Here is a 20170-nt window from a genome sequence, read left to right on the forward strand (position 1 = left end):
AGTCTTTGTAATTTTTGACGGAGTGAAAAATTGATCCACTTGTACCCGTTCTACTCCACTCAGGATTTTGTAGACTTCAATCTTATCTCCCCTCAGCACATAAATTAAAATCTGAATTTATGCAAATATTTATTTATTTTGTTTAAAAACCTGTACCCCGCTTAAACCTAAGCGGTTCACAAGATACGTACACCCATGCACATGCTATCAAAACCCAGTACATACTTTTCTTCTAGCCATTATGAGCTCATTTATGCTTGTAAGTGGTTAGAATACCACCATTTACATGAGTTCCTGTGCCCGAAACTAGGCAGTTTCATAGTGAAATTACTCTTAAGTTTTAGGCTGTTTTGCTAACTGTTAGCATGGCTGTGAACAAGAGGCTGAGAATCTCATCAGTAACTGCTTTTCATTTTAGTAAGAGAACTTATGCATTCACCTTACAAAATGTTTGTGTTCATTTCTGACACAAAGATCATAGAAAGATATCAATGGTTAAACACTAAATTTTACACTTGTTTTTCTTAAAGGTCATGGCAAGCATTTCTGATTGGCAAGAATGTCTTGTTTTAATGTAGAAGTGTCACTGGGTATTGGGTGCGTGCAGAAACAAATTTGGCATTAGATTCTATTGTGAAAGCTATAAAATGCTGCTTTTCTCACATAACTGTTAAATTTTTCAACATCCTTCACTTTTCACGCACTTCTGTCTTGATGAAACAACTACAAAAGACAGAGTGCCACAGAGATGGTGAAGGTAAAGGAGGGAGATTAATGACTGGTAATGTAATCATTCAGTTGGAAATCACCTTTGAAAATAGTGCAGCATCTTGCTCAGATTTGACCCAAATGAAGCAGGTTGGTGTTATTGATGCTGCTAAATCACCATTTATCATGACGTACACTCAACATTTTCTTATCAAACATCTAGTAGAGTGTGAGTCTGCTGGGACAGATTGTGAAAATACTTAAGAGTGCATGATTACTATTTAATCTACTGTAAACTGCTTTGGGTGACTCTCATCAAGAAAAGGCTGTGAATAAATCCTAATAAATAAAAATCAACAAAGAAATGAAATAAGAGTTGTTGTAATTCCATTGAACTGATTTTCTTTAATAAAGGTAAAAACTTGGAATTAGCTAGCAGTTGGCATAATGTAATTTTCTCAAGTGGAACATAATTGTGATCCTGTCAGGCATGGTATTGTTAGGTTTTATATATGGAGCAGGTTTTAGAAGCCCCGTTTAATTCTGATAGCAGTGTGGCAATGATTTGCATGCATTAGCTTGAAATGGGGTATTGTTTTCTGCTGGAACTCCATAGCATGGGCACAGAACTTTAATATGCCCCAATGCACAGTTATTTCTTATGGGTATGTAATTATTTTAAATGCACTATATCTCAGCGCTGCCGGTTAAAGAAGGCAGTGCATTCGGCTGCTGAGATGTGTGGTTGCCAGTGATATATTAGCTATAGCCCTATGTTTTTATATGATTAATAATAATAATAATAACTTTATTTTTGTATACCGCAATACCACAAACAGTTCAGAGCGGTTTACAGGTTAAGAAAGTCTAATTCATTTTTTACAACCATAACTACAAAAGGCCACAAAAAAAGAAGCATTTGTTGAACTTTTTTGACTATTCAAGTTTCAAGTTTCATAAATTCTTTGATTTGATCGCAAAATCATATTTTGATGCGATTTACAGCAAATAAATCGAATAAAAGTAATAAAATCCACATACATCACATAAAATACTACTAGACATTAATACATTAGGGAAGAGGGCAGTATAAAATACAATATTAAAAAATAAAACAGTAAATAAAATCAGGTATAGGTTTAATATACACAGGATGGGAAACAAGTACCCACATATTTCAAAGAACAGAATCCACCTATTTCAGTGAACCTCCACATCCTGCCCTCAAGTATAATAAAGCTGGTTTATTGAAAAGCATCTTTAAAAAGCCAGCCCTTTAGAAGGCTTTTAAATTTATTCAGTAATTTTTCCTCTCTTAGGTTAATTGGAAGTAAGTTCCAGATTTGGGGGGCCGCAACAGAAAAAATCATGTCTCTCCTAGAGTAGATCACTTTTAAAGAGGGAACTATTAATAGGGCTTTATCCTCTGATTTTAACGATTTAAATGGGGAGTAAGGTATTAAATATCTTTCCTGAAATGTCGGGGCTTTATTTATGAGTATTTTATGAGTAAGTAAGGCTATCTAACATTTGTAATTTATTTACATTTCTTATACAGTATACTGCTTCTATTTGGAATGGTTTACATTGAGGTATTTCTCCCTATCTGTCTGACAAGCTCACAATCTAACTATTATTTAAGATGTAGGCTATTTTAGAAAAGAAAAAAAAAAAAAAGAGAGCTGGTGCCTTAAACAGCTGCTTCATGAATGTACTGTAGTTTACGTAGAACTGTTGCACAATTGTATTTTTTCAAAGGTAACTTGTTCATCTTCAATTTTCTTATTAATTAATTAATTAATTTAAAGAACTTATTATCCGCTTATCTCCTAAGCAGCTTACAAGTAAACATACGCAGTAAAGGACAAAGTTTACAATACATTTACAAAACTTACGTAGTAAAATGGTAAAAAAAAAAAACCCCATCAATCAGCCTTGATTATATTGTTTAAAAAAAAATTGCATTCCATCTTCTAACATTTTAATGGATGCAAGAGAGACGGCTAAAAGTTAAGACGAAAAAATGTGCCTTAAGTAATTTTCGAAATAGTGTTACAGTATATTGTTAGAAAAACGTATTGCTCCAGTACGTTGTTTGTTTTACAAGACTTTCTTTTAATCCATATTGGTCTTTCTGCTTGTATTTTTTTTTCTGTTTGCCTGGACTGCTCTTTAAAAATCACATTCAACACCATTCCGTTGTTTGATTTGTGGCAAACAATCATGTATTACCCTTAAAAGTCCCAGCAGAGGAGATGCAGGAGCAGGGGGCCTAAGCTGCCATTCTCCTAATGATCTCCCAGACAAAAATTGCCTACTGGTTTCATTTGGAAAACAACCTGCAGCTTATTCTCTTTACAATTTTAATTTTGAAAACCTCTTTTCAAGGGTATACATGTATAATTTCAAACCAAAAGGAGGAAAAAAAAAATGCCAAAAGCAATTTTTCTGCAGTGTTATCTTTTCACAGAGAGATCAAGCTTTTCCACTGTTCTTTCTTTCCCTCCTGGCATAGGAGCTTCTAGTAGGTTTTGCATGGAACATTTTGCTGTTTGATGTGGAACATGTGTAAAAAAACAATCCTGCTTTTATACCATTTTTCATAAACCAGGCTAATGCTTTGTTTTTCCATGTGAAAACAATGTTCAGTATTCCATCAAGTTTACCAATTTGAATATAATCGACGGGAGCCTGCATTTACACTGTGGTAATGCAGAGTTACAGGGACATGAAGGCTAGTAGAGTTAAGAGCTTAGAGCATTATGAGGACATTCAGTGGGCAGCTTTCAAAAGAAACATTTTATCCGTGGAATAAGCCCTTTAGAATCCCCTCTCCTCCAATGGTCTGCAAATAAGAATACATACTAGAGAGTGCCACATGTTCCTATCATCACCCAGTCCCCACAATCTTTGACTCCATCCTCACCCTATCCCTACAAACTCATGATACTTTGTGCAGTACCATGAGCTGCTCTGAGAGATCATAGCAGTCATTTTCTTAGGGCAGCCACAAGGAGTAGGGACAAGGGGACCATACTTCTGCCCCCCAATGAGACCCTATAGACCATCAAGGACATCAGGTAGGTCTGAAGGGGGAGGGGAATACCTCGATGGTGGAGGGGTATTCCGGAGGTGGGTAACTTCTTCATGGTAGCAGGGAGAGGGAAGGAGGGGTGGCATTGTCAAGAGGTTGAGAAGAATATTTGGGGGAGGGGAGCCTTATAAAGAAAAAAAAAAAAAAGCTTATGGGGTACCAGTGACCAGTATTGGCCAAATTAGCACCCAATATTGAGTGCTGGTGCCCAGACATGGCTCGGCATTGAGTATCTGGGGCTGATCATGACTGACTGAATATCTGAGTTTGAAAAATGTGCTGGATGGGATTTGGGGTTCCAGAGATATAATCACTCCAGCCAGTGGCCTGAATACAATTCAAACTCCTCTTACAGGCCTACAAAAGCACTCCCTCTGCTGCCCCTCACTATCTCTCTTCACTTATATCCCCCTGTGTTTCTCCTCCCCCCCCCTCCGCTCAGCTGGTAAGTCCCTCTTATCTGTGCCCTTCTCTTCAACTGCCAAATCCATACTCTGTTTCTTCTACCTTGCTATGCAGTATGCTTGGAACAAGCTGCCTGAATCCCTACAGCAGGCTCCAACTCTGGCAGTGTTGAAAGCCCAGTTAAAATCCCACCTCTTCGAGAGTGCTTTCAAATCCTAACTTCTCTCACCTTGGGTTCTGCATCCCCAACCCTATACGTCATGTCTGTCTGTCCAAGTTAGATTGTAACTCTTCTGAGCAGACACTATCTATTAAATGTCAAAATGTACAGCACTTCGTACACCTTTCAGCACTATATAAGTGATAAGTAGTAGCAGTGTATTCCTATGAGAGAAGTTCAGCTCCTGCAACAAAGAAACTTATAGTAAAATATAGCAGTTGAGGAATTGCTTCCTTCAAACTCTCTCTCCTGGTCATACTCTGACCCCTCCCCCCCATGCATAGGGTTATCAGATGTCCAGATTTCCCCGGACATGTCCGGAGTCCGGACAACTTTTCAAAACACGGCACTTTGTCTCCGGGTTTTGAAAAGCCTCCTCTCACTCACGGGCATGTGCGGATTGCTTCCTGCTTGACCAAAGCAGGCATCGGGGGTGGAGCTAGGGCGGGATGGAGATGGGCGAGCCTGGGGGCTGGGTCTAGGGTGTCCAGAATTTACAATCGTAAAATCTGGCAACCCTGCCCATAAACATATCGCCACTACCTACCGCTCAACTTCCCCACCTCACAAAACTATACCCCAAACTTCCCCACAGATCAGAGACGACGCACACAGCTTGGGGGATGGAAACAATTCCATGAGTTGGGCTCTGCCAGCTTTCCACACTTCTTTAGAAGAGCTAACAAACTTACTAAAGTAACAATTTGTTTCCTACCAAATGAGTAATTGTTTGAAAGAAGCAGTACAGAAAAGCAATTACAAAAAAAAAAAATTAAAACAGGTATTCCACAAAGTACCTATTTTGGTGTGTGTGTGAGAGGGGGTGGGCTTGAAAACAAATAAAACCAATTTTTACTTGGTAAATTATAAATATTTATAGAATTAATGAAGAAAGCACGTTGCCTTCCTTAAGCATATTGATGCTGTTAATAGTTGAACATAATAGGCAATTTCATCTTTCAGTTTAAACAATGCTAAAATTTTTCTTAAATTGTATTGCTACTGTTAAACATGTCCAGCTCTCTATCGGATGGACCCTGAAGGCTTATCAGTAGAAATATGTTTTATTTCTAATATAAAAATACTTTTTTCAAGCTTGAGTAAATATGCTGTGTTCCAAAATTAAGAAGGTGAATGGTATTTGAAATGTTATACACTGCACTAACAGATATATATATCACGTCTATTCATAGAATTTCTGCCTCGTATCCTTTTCAAGTAAATCCGTTTTCCCCCCACCCCCCTTTTTTTTTTTCAGCCTTTATTTCCATTTTGCAACAATCCTTACTCTGTTTCTGCATTGTGTCCACCAGTCAGCTCTGCTTTTGCTTTCGATAGTTGCGCTACGGCTGTAACCCCGTTCCTGAGAAGAAGCATGTCATCTGCAGGCAGCAGCACTCGAAGATCTGGCTTGCAGGCATGCATACTTTTTATTTTTTTTTCAATCTTTCTTCTGACGTTATTGAGATACTTGTAATGCTATTTCAGTTCATTTCTGTTGTAATTTTGCTTCCCCCCCACACACACTAATTCCTAGGAAACATCTACTCTACCTGGTTGTTGTTTTTTGTTTTTTTTTAATCTAATGTAGTTTGTCTTAGCGCATAGTTTTTTCATAAAGTTGAATGTTTGGAGCAATAACCTTGTCTAATATCAGTGCCACAATGCGTTTGAGCCTTTTGGTTTTGGTGGCTTCTCCCTTTCTCATCATGGCTAACTATATGTTATATAGATCACTTGGGTTTGGGCATGGAGCCCAAATGCATGTTTAAACTAATTAGGAGGCGTGTAGTACAGAGGATAGAGCTACAGCCTTGGTGCCCTGAGGTAGTGGGTTCAAACCCCACACTACTCCTTGTGACCCTGGGCAAGTCACTTAATCCTCCACTGCCCCAGGTACATTAGATGGACTGGGACCCTGCTGGGACAGATAGGGAAATTGCTTGAGTACCTGAATGTAAACCACTTAGGCTATAGGTGGTATATAAATGCTAAAATAAATATAATTTTTAAAATGTCTTCTATGATTATAGGTGCATTTCAAATTGCCAACAAATGCCACCAGTACACCAGTACCTGAGTCAAAACTTAGCCCTCCAATGTCCATTCCTCCAGCACTACAACCCTCGGGCCAGAGGTATGTACTTATTTTAATAATTTTAAATCATTTTTTGACTTGTTGGTAACACATGGCTCAGTATTTAGATTCTGCAGTTGTTTAATTTAAATGCTAACGGTGGCAGTTGAAGTTATTTCAGGATATATAATGCTATCCTGATAGAGCTGCTGAATATAGAAACAAGATGGCAGATAAAGGCCAAATGGCCCATCTGCAGCATCCATCATCTCCTCCTTTCCTTAAGAGATTTCATGTGCCCAATCCATGCTTTCTTGAATTAAGACGGTCTTTGTCTCCACTACCTCTACACAGTTGAAGATTGAACAAGAATAATAATGTGAGAAATCTAGAGGTGTAAGAGTCAGAGGGATCATCATCTTGGGTGTAGAACTCACCAAGGATAAGGGCGCGAGACTATTCCACGCATCTACCACCCTTTCTGTAAAGCATTATTTGATTGGATGACTCCTGAGCCTATCACCTCTTAACTTCATCCTATGCCCTCTCATTCCAGAACTTTCTTTCAAATGAAAGAGAATCGCCTAATGATCATTTATGCCACGTAGATATTTAAACCTCTCTATCATATCTCCTCTCTATCATCTTGCCTCCAAAATATACATATTTTAAGTCTTTCCCCATACTCCTTATGATGACCACCAACCATTTTAGTAGCCTTCCTCTGGGCTGACTCCATCCTGTTTATATCGTTTTGAAGGTGCAGTCTCTAAAATTGTATACAATATTTCTAAATGAGGTCTCACCAGAGTCTTATACAGAGACATCAATACTTCTTTTTTCCTACTGGCCATACCTCTCCCTATGCACCTTAGCATCCTCCTAGCTTTCGCCTGTTTGGCCATCTTAAGATCATCACATACTATCACACCAAAGTCCCTGTCCTCTTTCAGGTGTAGTGCAGGCAGCACTACTGTTGACCAGGAAGTGACAATATTCAAACACTACTACTATTCACGTACTTCCAGGGCAGTCTACTGTCATTTTCAGTAGCATTATCCAGACAATGCCACTGAAATCAAGGGAAAACCCCTGGGAGTAACACATAAGAACTGCCATACTGGGACAGACCAAAGGTCCATCAAGCCCAGTATCCTGTTTCCAAAAATGGCCAATCCAGGTCACAAATACCTGGCAAGCTCCCAAGGATTAAAAGAAATATTATTATGCTTATTCTAGGAATAAGCAGTAGATTTTCTCAAGCCATCTTAATAATGGTTTATGGACTTTTGTTTTAGGAAATTATCTCAATAAGAAAAAAAAAAAAATTGAACAATTCCCATATCAGCACAAAGAAAACTTTGGTGTGTGTGTGTGTGTGTGGGGGGGGGGGGGGTTTATCTTTTGTTTGGTATTATTCCCTGATGGAAAATGTTGGATGAGAGAGGGTTTTTTATTTTTTTGTATTGATACTGATTGATTATAAGTGCTTATTATGATTATTAATATCTGTATGTATATTGTTTTGCACTTTTTGTTAGCTTTGAAAACTTAATAAAAAATTTTTTTTTTTTTTTTTTAAAAAGGAAATTATCTAAAACTTTTTAAAACCCTGCTAAGCTAACTGATTTCACCACATTCTCCAGCAATGAATTTGAGAGTTTAACTACAAATTGAGTGATGAATATTTTCTCTGGTTTGTTTTAAATCTACTACTTAGTAGCTTCATTGCATGCCCCACCCCCCAGCCCTAGTATTTTTGGAAAGAGTTAAATGATTCATATCTACCATTTCTACTCTACTCAGTATTTTATAGACCTCTATCATAATGTCCCCAAACCATTTCTTCTCCAAGCTGAAGAGCTCTAGACCTAGCACTCCTTCATGGTGTCAGATCTGAGACTCCAGTTTCCTATTGAGTGACTGTACATTCTAGGGCTCTACTACTACTACTAAGCATTTATAGAATACTACAGGTCATACACAGTGCTGTACAATAGTCATTAGTACATATGAGATGATCCCTGCTTGACAAACTTACAAGCTAAGCAAAAACATACAGACAATAGAAGTGGAGGAGGTTAAAACTATGGTGTGTGTTAGGAGTTGAAGGCAGCATCAAAGAAGTGGGTTTTTAGCCTGGGTTTGATCACAGCCTGAGATGGAACTTGACGCATTGATTCAGGCAGTCTGCTCCAGATATACAGTGCAGCAAGGTAGAAGGGGCACAGTCTGGAGTTGGCAGTGGAGGAGAAGGGTGCAGATAGGAGAGACTTACCTGATGAATGGAGTTATTGGGAAGGAACATAGGGGGAGATAAATGAGGAAAGATACTGGGGGGTGTTGGGGGGGGGGCTGTGGAGTGGATGTACTTCTAAGTTAGCAAGAGGAGTTTAATTTTTTATTTGAAAATGGATGGGGAGCCAGTGAAGTGATTTGAAGAGAGGTGTGATTTGGGCATAATGACTTTGGGTTGAAGCCAAGAGAGTTGATTTAAGTGGGTGTAATCTTGTTTGAGAGCAGACTGGAAAGAGGTCAGCAGGAATTTGAAGTGCATGAAATTAGAGTGTGTGCAGGATTTAAACTATAGGCATTCAGTGGACCAGGCACAGCAGCGTAGTGAGCAGATTTTGGAGGTTAGCCAGGGCTGGGGTATGGCATGTCTTACTGAATGCAGAGTTGGAGAAGTGAGGGTATCTAGAGCAGAGGAGAGGATGGTGTTGTAGGAGGAAGACAACTTTGTTGACTGAAATATGTAACATAGTGGTTGAAGGGAGGGATGAGACAGTGGAGCACTCTCAGCAAGCACTGATAGCTACTGCATGATTTTTGAATCTATTTTAAAATTTATCTTATTTGTTTTTATGGTTTAAAATTTCGTTGTTATTTTAACTGTGTTAAGGCTTTATTGTGTTTTTATTTCTTCAGTTGTTACCTCTGTGATCTCTCTGCTGCCGCACAGCGGCGGCGCGTTCCTGATTCCACCCCTCAACTTCCGGTACATGACTCTTAAAACCAGTCACTTTGCGGCGCACGCCAAAGGAGCGCGCTTAAGGAGCAGGTACTGCTCCTTAATGCGCTCCTTTATGCGATACTGCAATGCGTACTAAGGAGTTTTCTAAATTTCCTTTTAAAAAACAAAAAATTTACACAAAAAATTAATAAAATTTCATATCTTTGCTTAATAGCTCCTCTTTTTGGTGCCATTCTATTCGAAACAGAAAAAAATAGTCCTTATATCCCTATTTTTGACTTTGCAGATATGGAAAATAATTCGTCTTCTATTCCGGTTTTTTGGGGTCGCAGACCCATTCAAAATAAATCTATTCATATTAATTCTCATACTGTTTTGCCATCAAATTTAAAATCACTCCTTACAGATAATACATTTTCTTCCAGCTCTAAATTACCTCTAAATCTTAAGCCCCAATCATTAAATATAGGTTTAGTTAATACTCGTTCAATTAAAACAAAATTTCATCTCATTAAAGATCTTGTCATAGATCAATCGTTAGATATATTATTCCTAACTGAAACTTGGTTATCAGAAGGTGATGAAGCCTATCTTACATTTGCCTGTCCAGACGGTTTTTCTTTTTTTTATAATCATCGGTACAATAAAAAAGGTGGAGGTTTAGCTGTAATATTTAGAGAATTCTTATTGACTCAGGTAGATAAATCTACAGGCACTGTGCCCATTGAATTTTTACATTTAACCATACAAACAAAACCCAAAACAGATATATTGCTAATTTACCTCCCTCCCCCGATAAACTCTGATAATATGGCTTTTCTGATGTCCTTACTGTTTGAATTTGGCAGTTCTTCCTCAAATCCAGTAATTTTAGGGGATTTCAACATCCATTTCGATGATCAAAATAACAATTTCACTAAAACAGTTCTTTCCTATATTAATCAATTAGACCTGTATTCATTAATAACCCAACCGACACATCAAGCAGGTCATACCATCGACACAGTGTTAATACCAACTTCGGCAAAGAACAATTTTTCCTTAAATTGTTGTCATTCAGTTCCCTGGTCTGATCACTTTTTGATTTCACTAACATATGTTAGCCCTTATACCAGACCTAATTCTACATGACAAACAATTTCATACAGGAATTTTAAGGAACTCTCATATGATACAATACAATCTACGTTTAAACTAGATTTTTCAAAATCAACTACTACCTCAATAGATGATTTAACCAACTTATGGAATAATGCCATTCAAACTACTTTAAATAAACTTGTTCCAATACAAAAAAAGGTCATTTCTGCTCGTAAATTTAGTAACCCTTGGTTTACCGCAGATCTTTTACTCCTTAAGAAACAATTAAGATCTCTTGAACGGAGATGGAGGAAGGATAAATCCCAGGAAAATCTTTCGACATACAGGGATCATATGAAATTCTATAAAACAAAAATTAATCAAACTAAAATGAAATACTATTCTGAAAAGATTTTCAAAGCTAAAAATTCTTCAATTCTTTATAACATTCTTAACAAAATAACATCGCATAAAAAAATACAAAATGATTCTAATGGCATAGTCCCTACAGCCCAGGAAATCGCTGACTATCTTACAGAGAAAATTATTAATATTAGGAAGTCATTTATAAATCTTTCACTTATAAGTGATTCTGAACAGACTAATTCAGATTTGTTATTCTCTAAATGTTCGAAATTCAAAATGCCTAGTTTAAATGAGATAGAAATTGTTCTAAAAACTCTGAATATCAAAAGTTCAAAAGCTGACCTAATACCACCATTACTTCTTAAACAATATTTTAAAATCTTTGGACCTCTGATTCATATATTAGTTACAGAGAGTTTAAATCAACATACGGTTCCCCTAAATTGGAAAAAATCATATATCCGTCCAATTATTAAGGATAAAAATGTAGGTCAAGACGAACTCTCTAATTATAGACCAATATCTACTATTCCATTCTTGGCTAAATTAACAGAAAAAATTGTTTTCAACCAGATATCTGAGTTTATAGAACAAACTAATGTGTTACATCCGAATCAAACCGGTTTTAGAAAACACCATAACACGGAGCACTCTCTTCTCGGAATGACAACTTCAATTCAATATTTCCTAGATCATCATCAATCGGTGCTGTTAGTTTCTCTTGATCTGTCAGCAGCATTTGATACAATTGATCACCAATTACTCCTTGCTAGACTTCAATCTATTGGGGTTACAGATGAAGTTCTAGCTTGGTTCACATCTTACTTTAGTGAGCGTACTTCAATAGTTAATTTCAATAATTCTTCATCCCTTCCATCTCAGATTTCTCATGGGGTTCCACAAGGATCTATTCTTTCACCCTTACTTTTCAATATTTTTCTAGCTCCATTGATGACATTATGCCAATCAGTAGGATTTCATGTTTTTGCATATGCCGATGATATACAATTATTACACCCTTTAAATAATAATAATATAATTGAAATTTCATCTATTAATGAGAAACTTGATCATGTATATCATTGGCTAGACAAAAACAGATTGGCTCTCAATATCAAAAAAACCAATGTTATGCTATTTCCCTGGAAAGAGAATTTTTCTCTTGTTCATCCGATTTCAATTCATAATGTTCCCCTACAATTTGTTAAAAATATAAAAATTTTAGGTGTAATTTTTGATAATAAACTAAATTTCCATGATCATATCAGTAACATTGTGAAAATCACCTTTTATAGATTACGTAAAATTCGTTCCATCTCGAAATTTCTTTGTGTTAAATCACTCACTATACTGATTCACTCTTTGGTGATGTCTAAACTTGATTACTGCAACTCTTTATTCAAAGGAATTGCACTATATGAAATAAAACGATTACAAATTATACAGAATACAGCAATAAAATTAATAAATAATTCTAAAAAATTTGATCATGTAACACCACTTCTCAAAGAGGCACATTGGCTTCCTGTTAGTTACAGAATCACTTATAAGTTATGTATAATTATCTTTAAAACTTTGATTAACAAGACCCCTGCTTTTTTATATAGGTCACTTATTCCATATTCTGCAAAGAGAATTTTACGATCTAGCGAACAAAATCTGCTAACGATTCCATCATTAAAAATTATTAATACAAGGAGACAATTTATTTTTTCTTGTACGGCACCGCAAACATGGAACGCCCTCCCTATTACTTTACGAGAGGAGAAAGACCTTGGAAAATTTAAAACTGAGTTAAAAACTTTCCTTTTTAAAGATGCCTTTTCTACATAATTTTATACTTCATGAATTATATTTATTTGGTTAAACCTGTTTTAACTATATCCCTTTTGTATTTTCCCTCAATGTTTCTTCTTTACTTTAAAATTGTATTTCATCCCTCCTTTCCCCTTGTTTAACAATGTTCAAATTTAGAGTATTTTAGCCATTATTTAAAAATTGTATGTATTGTAATGTATTGCATTGTTATTGTTTTTCGTTTTTATATTGTAAATTTTAAATGTACATCGCTTAGAATATCCGATTAAGCGATTTATCAAGTCCCCTAATAAACTTGAAACTTGAAACTTGGTGGAAAGATTGCAATGGAGAGATTGGTCAGGTCTTGGGGGTAGGATGATGAGTCATGAACATTATCACATGATTATCAGAGAGGGGAAGACATGAGATGCTGAAGTTGATAAAGCAGTTGGTGGAGGAGGCAAGGTTTTGCAGTGACCATTCTGGTGTGTGGGGGGCATGGAGCACAGTTGAAGATTGAACGAGGATGTTAGTGTGAGAAATCTAGAGGTGTATTTTGTAGTGTAAATTGTAAACCGCACTGAACCGTGAGGAATTGCAGTATAAAATTAATTAATTATATTATCAGTATTGATGTTGAACTCACCAAGGATGAGGGAGGAGGGTTTGAGAGAGGAGGAAAGCCAGGCGTTGAGTGAGGAAGGAAGAACAGAGATGGGATTGGAGCCAGTGCAGAGTGGGGTGGGAGTGGTTTAGAAGGGTGAGGGTGTTCCATCTCAGGCTGTGATCAGATCCTGGCTGGACAATCACAAACAATAAGATGCGAAAAAGCGAACCAGTGCTCAATAATACAACATAATATTGAGGTCCCATACTTCATTTGACAAAAAAGGTATCTTCAATAATCTTTTAAAATTGTAAAACTTTTCCTGCTATCATTTATACAGAGAGATCTTATTCCACTCATGGGGACCTATACGGGAAAACACATTGGTCCTAGACACCTTTAGTCATAACTTCTTGGCTGTTGGAATATGTAGATCTACACCAGGGGTGCCCAACACGTCGATCGTGATCGACCGGTAGCTCAGGAAGGCAACGTGAGTCGATCGCAGAGCTCATCCCGGGCTCCGTGATAGACTCGTGTTGCTGTCCCGATCTACTGGGCCTATCAGCCTTCCTCTCCCCGACGTCAAAGACGCCGACGCCGGGCATCAGGCTGTTTTTTTGTCATTTCGGGGGGGGGGGGGAAGCGTGGCAGCAGCAGCAGCCTGAAAAAGAAATCATCCTGGCCGGGGTCGGTGTCATGCTCCAGAGCTTCTACAGCCTTTCTATCTCCCTCTCCCTTCTACCTGCTTCCAGCCACACCCCTGCTCCATGGCTCTCTTCGGCAACTCAGCAGCAGCGATCGACACAAGCTTCTGACGTCGGGGCCTACCCTCTGCGAGTCCCGCTTGTTTCAACTTCCTTTTTCCACAAAGGCGGGACTCGTAGAGGAAAGGCCTCGATGTCGGCAGTTTGTCTTGATCACTGCTGCTGACGAGTTGCTGAAGAGAGCCGCGGAGCAGGGGGTGTTGCCAGGTGCAGGTAGAAGGGAGAGGGCCAGATGCAGGACTCGTGGGTGAGGGGGGCAGAAGAGAGAGAGAAAGAGAGAGGGGAGGGAAACAAAAGGAAATATTTCATACTGGGCTGGGCCGGAGTGGAGGGAGGGTGGAGAGATTCAGGCTACAGGGTGCAGTAACAAAGGAAAAGGGGGGAAAGCTGAAAATGGAGATAGTGACACAAAGAAGAGAAAGGGTAAGCAGGACCTACTGAATAAGGATAGAGATACAGAGGGGACATGAAGAGGAGGTGAAATAGAGACATAGAAGTAATGCTGAAAAAGTGTGTGGGGGGGAGATAAAGACATTGAAAGGGCAAATGGTGAACATGGGGTAAAGACAAGGACAGAGACAAATGAAGATTCTGAAAAAGTGGTGAGATAGGGATATAGGTGAGATGGATGCAAAGGAGGGTGATGCTGGAAAATAGGTGGAATGGTAATTCTGACAGACACAGAAGGGAAATGCTGGATCAAGGAGAGATGGGGCTCAGGCTGGATGGAATGAGGAGAAATGCCTTGTTTTCCCAGAACTTTCTCTCCTACGTCAGAATTGATGTCAGGGAGCGGAATGCTGGTCAGCGCGACGCTTCTGCAGGGAAAGCTTGGGACGGCGGTGGCTTGGGGGCTGTTCCCCGATGACGGTGGCAGCAAACCGAGTGGCTTGGGGGAGGGCACAGAGAAAGAAAGAAAGGGGGCAGACAGGGAGACAGAAAGAAGGGGGAACAGGGAGACAGAAAGAAAAAGTTGGGGGAGAGAATTAGGTCTGGAGGAGAGGAAACATACAGGAGGCTGAAAGAAAGGAAGAAAGATTGGATGCACAGTCAGAAGAAGAAAGTGGAACCAGAGACTCATGAAATCACCAAACAGCAAAGGTAGGAAAAATGATTTTATTTTCAATTTAGTGATCAAAATGTGTCTGTTTTGAGAATTTATATCTGCTGTCTATATTTTGCACTATGGCTCCCTTTTACTAAACCGCAATAGCGTTTTTTAGCGCAGGGAGCCTATGAGCATTGAGAGCAGCACGAGGCGTTCAGCGTAACTCCCTGTGCTAAAACCTACTATTGTGGTTTAGTAAAAAGGGAGGGGGTGTATTTGTCTATTTTTGTATTTTGTTACTGAGGTGACATTGCATAGAGTCATCTGCCTCTTTGAAAAAAACCCGGAATATGAATAATTAACATTTTCTCTGCCTTTCAGTGTGCTTTGTGTTTTTTTTTTAAATTTTATTGTTGGTAGATCATTTTGACTTAGTCATTATAAAAGTAGTTTGCAAGCCCATAAAGTGTGGGCACCCCTGATCTACACGGTCCGCAGAGCACAGCTGCTGAAGTGGAATATGTGGCAGAATGCTTTGGTGCTAAATTATGCACACAAAAATAAAACATTAACAGCAATTTATAGTGTATCCTGTACTCCAACTTGAGCTAGTAAGCGTGATATAGCATTCCGATACATGATCACGCTTCCTCAATCTGAAAAATGTTCTAACTATTGAGTTCTGTGCAACACGTAAAGCCCATAAAGCCAAGGCAGGTATGCCTAAATGAACCAGATTACAATAATCAAAACTTAATAAAACTACTGTCTGCAATATAGAAACATAGAAACATAGAAAATGATGGCAGAAAAAGGCCACGGCCCATCAAGTCTGCCCACTCTAATGACCCACCCCCTAACTTCCTCCATGAAGAGATCCCACATGTCTATCCCATTTTTTCTTAAAATCTGGCACGCTCCTGACCTCAATTACCTGTAGTGGAAGATCATTCCAGTGATCAACCACCCTTTTGGTGAAGAAGTACTTCCTGGTGTTGCCATGAAATTTCCCACCCCTGATTTTCAACGGATGCCCTCTTGTTGCCGTGGGTCCTATAAGAGAAAAGATATCTTCTTCCACCTCGATACGGCCTGTGACATATTTGAACGTCTCAATCATGTCTCCCCTCTCTCTGCGTTCCTCGAGTGAGTATAGCTGCAACTTACCCAGTCGTTCCTCATACGGAAGATCCTTGAGTCCTGAGACCATCCTGCTGGCCATTCACTAAACCGACTCAACTCTCAGCACATCTTTTTGGTAATGTGACCTCCAGAATTGTACACAATATTCCAGATGAGGTCTCACCATGGATCTGTACAACGGCATTATGACTTTGGGCTTTCGGCTGACGAAACTTCTACGGATACAACCCATGATTTGTCTAGCCTTGGATGAAGCTTTCTCCACTTAATTGGCAGCCTTCATGTCTTCACTAATAATCACTCCTATGAGTGAAGATAGTACCTGACAGGTATGGTCTTAAATTGTTCATCATATACAATTAAAAAAACACCTTCCTAACCATTGCCTGAACATACCCCCTGAAGGTTAAACTAGAATCCACAAGAACTCCCAGGTACTGTACCTCTGTAAAGATTGTCACAGGCGTACCTAAGAGTTTAAGTGAAATTGGAGTATGCTTGAAATGCCAAAATAAGAATCTTGAATTTGATCCTGAATATAATGGGTAACCAATGTAATAATAATAATAGCAGTTTATATATCACAGGACCGTGAAGTTCTATGCCAGGGGTGTCCAACCTTTTGGCTTCCCTGGGCCGCATTGGCCGAAAAAAATGTTTCTGGGGCCGCACAAACACGCAAACGCTGCAGCAAGACAGAGGAGGGAGCCGGCAAGACGGTAAACACCCATGGGCAGCAGAGGAAAACACTGCATTGCCCTCGACCGGGGCCACACGAAATACTTCATGGGGCCGCAGGTTGGACATCCCTGTTCTATGTGGTTTACAATTATTTAAAAAATGCTACAAATTGCTACAAAAACTGGTGTCTAACAGCTCTAGAGATCAGTTATTGTGGGAAAGATTGTGCAAATCAGCTACCTAAGTACTTCAGGAACAGATATGTTTTTAGGTGTCTCCTGAATTCCCCATAAGTATTAGCAAGCATAAGTAATTGTTCTAGATCTTTACCCCATAATGTAGATGGTAAAGCAACGGAGTAATATGATGCTTATATTTATTGGATTTGAAAAGAAAACAAGCAGTACAATTTTGAAGTCTGAAGTTTTTTGATTTGTTGTAGAGAAAGATCTGCATAGACTGTATTGCAGTAGTCAATTTTAGATACACATACACATAATGCTGATTTACATGTGTAAATGAGTAGTTATAAAATTAGGTTACACCTAAAAGTATATGCAGTGCAAGTTAGGGTGTTCTTGTCCAGTAGGCATGTTCAGGAGCAAGTTTGGACAGAGCACGGGCAGAGTTGCAATTTTACATGCATACTTCATAAAATACGCAATGACATTTACACCTGTATGAGAGCAAGTATAATGTTCATACTTTAAATCCAGGTGCAATTTTTGCAGGATTTGTGCCAGTCATATAAAAAACACAGGTACTGTCTCTTTATAGAATAGGCTAGAAGTAGGCACCTTCATGCTTTATTGACCTATGTGTCCATTTATAAAATTACCATCTATATATCTAGCAACTAATAACTATTTTGTATCTGCAGAGGATTCTTTAAATATTCGTAGACAGCTTTTCCAAGCATGAGCTCATCCAAGGGAGTTTACAGAATCAATGCAATACAATAGCAAGCAAATGCTACAGAATTAATATAATAGCAAGCAAATGCTTGGTTTTGCAGTGACCAACCTGGCTTGGGCATGAAATACTTGAAAAAGAACGGCAGGGTGCCTGTGAAGAACCAACAGTCTGCGAGTAAGCCAAGTACAGGTAAATTAATTTCATGTGATTCAAATGTTTTGAAAATGATTATGTGATGCATAACATAGAAATATAGAAGCCATAGAAATATAGAAGCCTATTGAGCTACTGAAGATCTTTGCTGAGACTATAGTATCCTGTCCACTTTCATCTACAATTAAAGGAATGGTCTACCACATGAAAGGCAGCAAGAAGATCAAGAGAAACCATTAGTGCAGCCTATTCTACCTCAAAATTACTATCTAACTAACTCATTAATAAGAAAACAAAACAATTATGGATAGTTGATGTCCAAGATGATGGCCTGTCAAGCTTGGAGCGTGGTTTTCTTTCACTTTGAGCGTGTTGATTTTGCTCAGAGATTATCATTTTAATCCACAAGTTTATTTATAGGACCAGTAGGGACCCCTGAAGAAGACAATTGTGTCAAAACATGGACCGTGTTGGGTCCAAATGTTTACAGAGGTTCAGGCCCTATATGTTTTTATGTGGATTACTTATTTGTTTTAATAAAGCCATCATCTTGGACATCAACTCTCCAGAAGTTTTTTTGTTTTCTTGTTTGTGTCTTTTGTGGAGGAAACAGGGTCATTTCCCTTGTTATTTTGAGATACTAACTCATTAATATTATAATCATGCTGTCAGTACTGTACCTGATTTGGAGGTTTAATTGCCATGGATGGAGAACATTAGAATTAATGACAAAATAATATGAAAGAAGAGTTTTTCAGGTTGGGTAAAAAGGGCAAATTAGACAACGAAAGGGAAATTCTCTAACCGGCACCATTTCAAGTTTCAAGTTTTTATTAAAATTTGATGCTATCGCTTATACAATTTCTAAGTGATTTACAGATAAAAACGGGGAAACAAAACTACAATAAAATAGAAACCTGCCTGTGATGGTACAATTAAAAAGAATAAAATAAATTCAGTAAATGGCGTTACAAAAAAAGGACAATTAACGAGAACTAACAAGATACAGAAGGAATTGGGGTAGAAATTTAAAGTAGCTACCGTTGCTTAAACAAAAGGCACCGGAATCACATCTCCGGAGGTGCCTACTGGCACCTAACACCACTATAGGTGTGGCTAATGCTGAAAGTGACATTAGGCATCAGTAGGTGTCTCCAGAGACTCGATTCACTTTAAAGATAGGCACCTTAAATGCAGGTCTGGGAAACCCTGACCTACATTTTCAGTGCCTATGTTTGCCAGAGGCGTGATTTTCTAGCTGTCACCATTGCGTGTTTGACATGCGATCGGCGGCCGCTTTTAAGATGGCCGCTGACAACGGCACCAGTTACAGAATCTGGGCCTGAGCGATAGAGTTCCAGAAGTGTTAATCCTTGTTTCTTAAAAATGGATTTCAAATATCTCAGTTCAGCAGACCTAGAACATAACTTGTAAGGCAAACTTTGATTACCTAAGGAAACTAAATCAGGCAACAATCCCAGATGTGGTTCTATAAGTCACTATGAAGAAAATAGGCAAATTATAGGACAGAAAGCAGATGACGCTCCTGTAATATAGACCCGAGAAACAAAATTAAATGATTAACCAAGAAAACCTACACTGATGAGTTGGGTTATGAAGGAATGCAACAAACCACTGAACTGGGCAATTGGTGCAGAGTTAGGGAAATCACAGATGGACTGTAAAGAGGAGGGAGTACTCCTGTTTCTGATTCCAAGAGGATCAGGATGATCAGATCTGATATTTAAAGAATATGGGAATAAATCTCTAAACAATTTCCACTTATCCTTTATCTTTGAAACTAAACAGCCAGCTAAGCTATCAACTGAATGCTGGTCAGCAGAGGGCAGAAAAAAAAATACTTGAGTTCTGACACTAGGGGTAGTTTCTTTAGGTTTTTTTTTTAGCACTACTAGTGATCGAGAAGGCTAGTATAATTGTAACCAGGGGTTAAAGTTATTATTATTTGATTATTTTTACTTGGTCACTTTTGGAATTCTAGCCTGCTGACTTTTGCATCAGGTTGGAATTCCACGTGCAGACGTCAGCAGTGCTTCTGGATGTTCTAAACTGCCAGTGTGACTGTTTGGGGTTGGTTTGTTAGGAAGACAGCTGTGTGAAGAAAGTTGTCT

At 38.5% G+C, this 20170-nt stretch overlaps 1 protein-coding gene across 9 annotated transcripts in view; it reads left to right on the top strand.

Annotated features, from left to right (window-relative positions):
• LOC117352220 (spindle assembly abnormal protein 6 homolog) overlaps positions 1-20170 on the top strand; it is a 180770-nt gene that overhangs the window by 146277 nt on the left and 14323 nt on the right. For 7 of the 9 annotated variants that reach the window (XM_033928535.1, XM_033928519.1, XM_033928509.1 and 4 more), the window contains 3 exons: positions 5686-5844; positions 6461-6564; positions 17986-18074. In XM_033928535.1, the coding sequence (XP_033784426.1) occupies positions 5686-5844; positions 6461-6564; positions 17986-18074 (352 nt within the window). Of the gene's footprint in view, positions 1-5685; positions 5845-6460; positions 6565-17985; positions 18075-20170 lie in introns of those variants that run through there. The other 2 variants (XR_004537632.1, XM_033928564.1) reach the window with 2 other exon arrangements.

The sequence above is a fragment of the Geotrypetes seraphini genome, chromosome 1, assembly GCF_902459505.1.
Source record: "Geotrypetes seraphini chromosome 1, aGeoSer1.1, whole genome shotgun sequence".
NCBI classification, from domain to species: Eukaryota; Metazoa; Chordata; class Amphibia; order Gymnophiona; family Dermophiidae; genus Geotrypetes; species Geotrypetes seraphini.